Source organism: Dendrobium catenatum, unplaced genomic scaffold, assembly GCF_001605985.2.
Source record: "Dendrobium catenatum unplaced genomic scaffold, ASM160598v2 fragScaff_scaffold_1258, whole genome shotgun sequence".
NCBI lineage: Eukaryota > Viridiplantae > Streptophyta > Magnoliopsida > Asparagales > Orchidaceae > Dendrobium > Dendrobium catenatum.
In genome coordinates this window covers 3,823-9,413 of record NW_021319720.1, presented here as the reverse complement: position 1 = coordinate 9,413, position 5,591 = coordinate 3,823, and the positions used below count along the sequence as shown (strand labels likewise).

Below are 5,591 nucleotides of genomic sequence, written 5' to 3'. Positions count from 1 at the left end.
TGTACACTTATATGTCCGGGCGGTTCTTCCCGTCCGAATTCCGCACGAAATAATTTCTCCTTGTTGTGAGAGTCGAATCATATAAAAATTGTGTGATATTGTTGTTCATTTCTTTTAAATTCATTCAAGAGATGCAACTTTCTCACCATTGTTCTTGCAATTCCATCTATTGAACTTTGATGATGGGTTAATGTGCTGTCTGTTATGGCTAATGGTAAGAGATTGGTCAAACAAGGACTGGAATTATTTTTTGAAATTCAAAAAGTAAAGCTTAAATTTGGTTCACTAACAAGATTTTCTCAATGATTTTGGAGTTGAGAGAATTTTTCCAACTTTAAAAAGTAAAACTAAAATTTGGTTCCTCTTGATTCCTATTCAATGCTTAAAACATGTTGAACGATATTCAATCATCTTCCAAATTGCCCTCACTCCTCTGTAATTTTAAAATATTTAACGTTTATTTCAAGCTTACTATAATTTATAAGTAAATTTCCTTTATATAATATATTTTCTAACTCCTAATTATCAAATGAGCCCTACATAGGGGTATATTGTTCAAACCAATAGTTTAGACTTTAGAGTATAAAAAAAGGATAGTGCTGCTATATTCTTCATATATAAATAATAAATTAAAGTTTATTTTACTTAGATGGCCCAATAAAAATTAGAATCTAATGCTTCTGTTTAGAAAAATTTAATTAAGGCATCTTTTAGGATAGCTTTCTTAGTGCTTTTTAAAACAGCTTTGTAATACAAAAATGAAAGCAATAAGAAAGTCGTTCCATATAAAGCCTAAGGCTTCGTTTGGGACGGCTTTTTTATTGCTTTCTAAAACGGAGTTTTAGTACAAATTTTTTTATTTTTGTACTAAAACTCCGTTTTAGAAAGCAATAAAAAAGCCGTCCCAAACGAAACCTAAGTCAACTAAACAAACTAAATCCCAAATAATTTTTTTTGAGAGTGAAGCTTTAATCATTCTTAAATTAGGGGGTGTTTAAATTTTCTGAGAACAAAAACAATCCCTTATTCCCTTATATCTTCCTATTTTTATTTAAATATTTTCAATTGTTAATTATTTTATTCATCTTGGTAACTTAACTTATCATATGATGACATTATTCTCCTTTCATTTTTGAATGTGTATGAATTAATATATTGTAAATGCAACCTCACAAAAGAAGTTGCTAGAAATTCTGACTATTATGAGATGCTATACAACTTTTACAATGAGCACCACTATTTCTTTAACTCTTTCTATTTCACTGACCTGATCTTGAGATCAATTTGGTTAGAAAGAGCTGAAATAGTCCTTTAAGAGGGAGAAAATTGGATTAGCATAGTCGGGCTTTTCCAGTCTCTCGAACATTATGCCTTCCATCCTTGCTTGAACAGACCCAAATGAAGCCACATCCTGCAACATCTCCTTCATTGTTCTCTCCAAGCCAAATATTGAGCTTCCAATGCTACTGACAAGTTCAGGTAGCGATGGCGAGGGTCTTGATATCTCAACTAACCTAACCTGGGATTCAAAAATTAATATTAAAATTTAGCACTAAAATACTCATGATTGCAGCTCATTTTGATTTATTGGTTGAAAATTTTGGCTATCAACCAACAGGTCTTCAGTTAGAAGCTCGCAATCAGGAACTCATTCAGTTGCTTGAAGTGGGTAAACATGAAAAATGAAGATTTTACTGACTCCATGTGGTTGGATATACTTACAAATCAATATTGATTTTGCACTCTAAAAATATACTAAAATTTCCTCGAAAGTGATGAATTTTATTTTCAAATAGGCAACAACAACAACATCATCAAGTCTTTACCCCACTATGTGAGGTCAGCTACATGAATACTTTTTCTCCATTGTGTCCTATTAAAAGTTAAATTCTCATTTAAATCTAATAAGAAAAATCATTCATAATATTTTCTAACCAAGTTTTTTTAGGTCTGCATCTACCTTTCTTAACATAAGTCGAATATAATACATCTATTTTTCTAACCGGGTCATCGAAAGGCCGCCGTTTTATGTGACCAAACCATCTAAGGCGACTCTCTCTAATCTTATCTTCTATTGGAGCTACTCCAACCTTTTCCCGTATATGCTCATTTCGAATAGGATTGAGTAAAAATAAATTTCTCATTTTTTTAAAACATGTTTTCCACTTCAAGCAAACAAAAGAGCACTCAGTTATTGGCATCCTATTTTGTCTTAAGCTGCACAATAATGCAAAGATAACTGTAGAGAAGCAAGACCATTCAATAAAATTTACCTGTCTATCTTGTGGTATATTAGCCTTTTGTTTTGCAATTGCAACAGCCCGAGAGAAGCCGCCAATAGCATCAACCAAGCCAAGGGAAGTAGCAAGTTTGCCGGTCCATACTCTGCCCTGAGCAACCTGTTCCATCTCATCTACCTGAGCACAAATAGGACAAGATTGGTCAAATCAGAGTGCATACATTTATGCCCTGAATGTTAAACAAGGGGCGGTATTTACCGTCATAGATCTAGAAAAAGCTGCTTTATCCCTGAATTGCTCGTAAGCATTCTTTGCAGACTTTTCAAAAATTTCTTCTTCATCAGGGCTGTGATTTAAAAGTATTATTAGAGATGGATTAAACTAAGTGGGGCAAAGTCATACATGGTACCAGTAAATGAAGAACATGAATGACTGTAGGGGAGTGTCAACAAAACAGGAGAAGTAGGAGGATTGATAGATGAAACAATCATAAGGGAAAAAAATGATCATATGTGATTAAAATAATCATGTGCATTATTAGTCTAAAATATCTTCATACTATTATTAAATTATTCTTGTATCACGGTAATAAGATTGAGAAAATAATGCTGACATGATATTATTATTTGATAAGATATACACATGTCATGCGATTATAATCATAAATAAAAGTGAAAAATCCTATAAATGCACAAATGATGGAGATTTTGGAAGGTTCCTAAATGTAATAGAAAACAAGTATAAAAAGAGTAGAGGATCTAGAATCATTGTTTAAAAAAAATAAATAAAAACAATACGATGATGTTTATAATTCTACAAATCTCATAATGAAAATTTTCCTCGTTTCATAACAGAGTTAAAAAATATTTAAGGCATTAAAGATACAAGAGTTAAAAATTATATTATTTTGAGCTAGATAACAAAATGTAGATTGTTTTTTCCAAAAAGTTGATAGAGTTTTTAAGTTTGTCAATTTCTTATGGGTTGAGTATACTGATTCCACAAGACAAATATACTCTTTTTGGTGACATTTATTTCCATTAAAATCTAGAGACTTTTCATGGCAACTCACTACCTAAAATGATGCGGACATCGGCACGAAGATTTGGCGCATCTATCACAGGAGGCGTCGTAAATCGACGGCTCTAATTTACATTTGTCATTTATGATTTATTTTATGAATTTTAGCTTTTATTTTATGTTATTTCCTGTTCTACCCATAGGTTAGTTTATTGGAGTGTTGTGGCCCAATGGGCAATTTTGTAATTTTTTATTTTTCTCATGTTGTGGCCTATATATAGGGCCTTAGGCTATTGTAAAAGGATGGTTAATTGATATAAAAAATTTTATTTTCCACACTTGTGTTCTTCTTGAGAAAGGACGAGAGTGAGATTTCTATGAGAGAAATCGAGAGTTTCACCAGCCGCAGGATGGGTCCGGGCTCGTGATGTGAAGTCCCTTGGAGAAGGGCAAACGAATCAACCACCAACCTTGGAGACGGCCGGGTTCGTGGTTTTCTCTTTGTATTTTCGTCTTCATCCACCACCCTCTTTACATCTTTCGTTTTATCTTATATCGTTGTTTGGTTTTGTCATCTTTTCTTCCTCCCTCAACTTCACGGTCCAAGCTCCATACCGAGCTCACCCCATCCGATCCCCATCCGTCCACTCCAAGCCCCCGGCCACTTCCCTCACCCGCCGGCCACCTCCCCCATCCACCCGTGAATCTCTCCTTCCCCTTTACCCTCCCCCTTTCCTAATTTGGGTTGGCAAAATCGAGAGGGAAAATCCATGACAATTTGGATTTCAGAATTTCAAATTTGAAATCTTTCCTAATTGGTGTTCCTCCCATCAATTCCCCAATTAAGGCATTAATGGCCTCTTAATTTGAAATCAATTTTCAAATTAATTTCCCCCCCTTGTTTCATGCAAGCCGCCAGCTCTCTGGATTTGAATTGGAATTTATTTCCTAAAGTACAGAATCCTATTTTAGGCAATTGATCCAAGCCACGTTAATTTCCCTCTAGCCGAATTTCCACCAGGCCTTTTCTGTTTGAATTATTCCAATAGGAAAGTCCTATTTTGGAAGTAAATCAATCCTTTATTTCCCTCCCTCTCTCCACCGCCTCTCTTGCAGCAACTCTCCACTTCTCTATTTCAATTTCATTCCCGTAACTCCCCACCTGGCTGAATCTCCCAAATTCCCCAATGCCTGCAGTTATTTCTTAAATCAAAACGTTGATTTAGGAAATCAATTCCCTTCCTTCCCTTTTTCTCTCTCCAAGACCTCTCTTTAACTCACAGCTAAATTCTTCATCTCAATTCCCTACCTACCACACTTGGAAAAATCTGAAATTCTACTCATATTTCAATAGCAAAATCTGAAATTGTTTCAGTTTTGCTGGACAGAAACTTGGAAATTTTGAACTGAATTCTTCCTAAAGCCTACCCAGGATTTTGTTGTTCTCTTTGAGAAGAGCTTGGGCTATCAACCTGCTGTTGGCAAATCCGAGATTCCTCTCAGATTGTGGAGAAGAGATCCATTCACGGAAGAAATCATCTCATAACTGCTCTAGACAAAATTTCTGGTGCATAACCTGTAGCTTGATCCCTCTCCATAGCAAAGCGATTCTTCGTTCTACATAAGTTTGGTATCAGAGCATGGACTCGGATGGACTTGGAAGGACTTTAGACTGGTTGGTAGGTCAACTGGGTGCCGTTAGTCAACATCTCAAGGAGGATCAAGCGGACTTAGCCGACCTCCACCGTCAAACAATCGAACGATTTGACAACCTAAAGCGAGGTAGGACTGACCCATCTCTTTAGACACCTGCAATATCCCCTCCCTCAAAGGATAGAAAAAGGGCACTACGAGACAGAGAGATAAGGGATAGAGTGGACAAATGGTTGGAGGCCAATGGAGCCTTCAATTTACCACTCACTGTGCAAATCAAAGAGAAACCTAAGGTGATCAAGGAAGAATATGAAGAGGAAGATGAATTGGTTGACAAGGAGAAATGTGTGACTGCAAATAATGCAGAGGGAGATTTGTTTGACTCAATTACAACTCCTACAGAAGCCAAGGTTTCTCCTGACCCAGTTGAAACTCTTATAACGGAGAATGTTGATGAAGCTCTGGAAGTGACATCTATAATTGACGAGCTAAAGTGCTACGAGCAAGTTGACCTTGTGGGCAACCGGGTTTGTTTGAAAATCGTTGCAAAAGGGTCATTGGGTTTATTGTTTCCAAATAACAATCCAGAGTTATACATGAGTAGTTGTGATGCTTACTCGACGGAGTCGAGTATTCTCCCAACCTGGGGAGAATGATGCGGACATCGGCACGAAGATT

At 36.0% G+C, this 5,591-nt stretch overlaps 1 protein-coding gene across 1 annotated transcript; it reads right to left on the bottom strand.

Annotated features, from left to right (window-relative positions):
* Positions 1-1,121: 1,121 nt before the first annotated feature.
* LOC110096537 (serine protease SPPA, chloroplastic-like) lies at positions 1,122-3,900 on the bottom strand. The gene is made up of 4 exons (XM_020822547.2): positions 3,860-3,900; positions 2,499-2,586; positions 2,274-2,417; positions 1,122-1,519 (listed from the first exon to the last, which is right to left on the bottom strand). Exons 1-4 carry the CDS (start codon positions 3,898-3,900, stop codon positions 1,289-1,291), a joined length of 504 nt encoding a protein of 167 aa, XP_020678206.1. The 3' UTR covers positions 1,122-1,288.
* Between the last annotated feature and the right edge of the window lie 1,691 nt (positions 3,901-5,591).

Coding starts and splice junctions, on each gene's coding strand:
- LOC110096537 (XM_020822547.2), bottom strand. CDS start 3,900: ATGGGGATCGGATGGGGTGAGCTCGGTATGGAGCTTGGACC. Junction 2,587..3,859: donor CTCGGTATGGAGCTTGGACC/GTGAAGTTGAGG, acceptor TTTAAATCACAG/CCCTGATGAAGAAGAAATTT. Junction 2,418..2,498: donor CTTTTTCTAGATCTATGACG/GTAAATACCGCC, acceptor ATTTGTGCTCAG/GTAGATGAGATGGAACAGGT.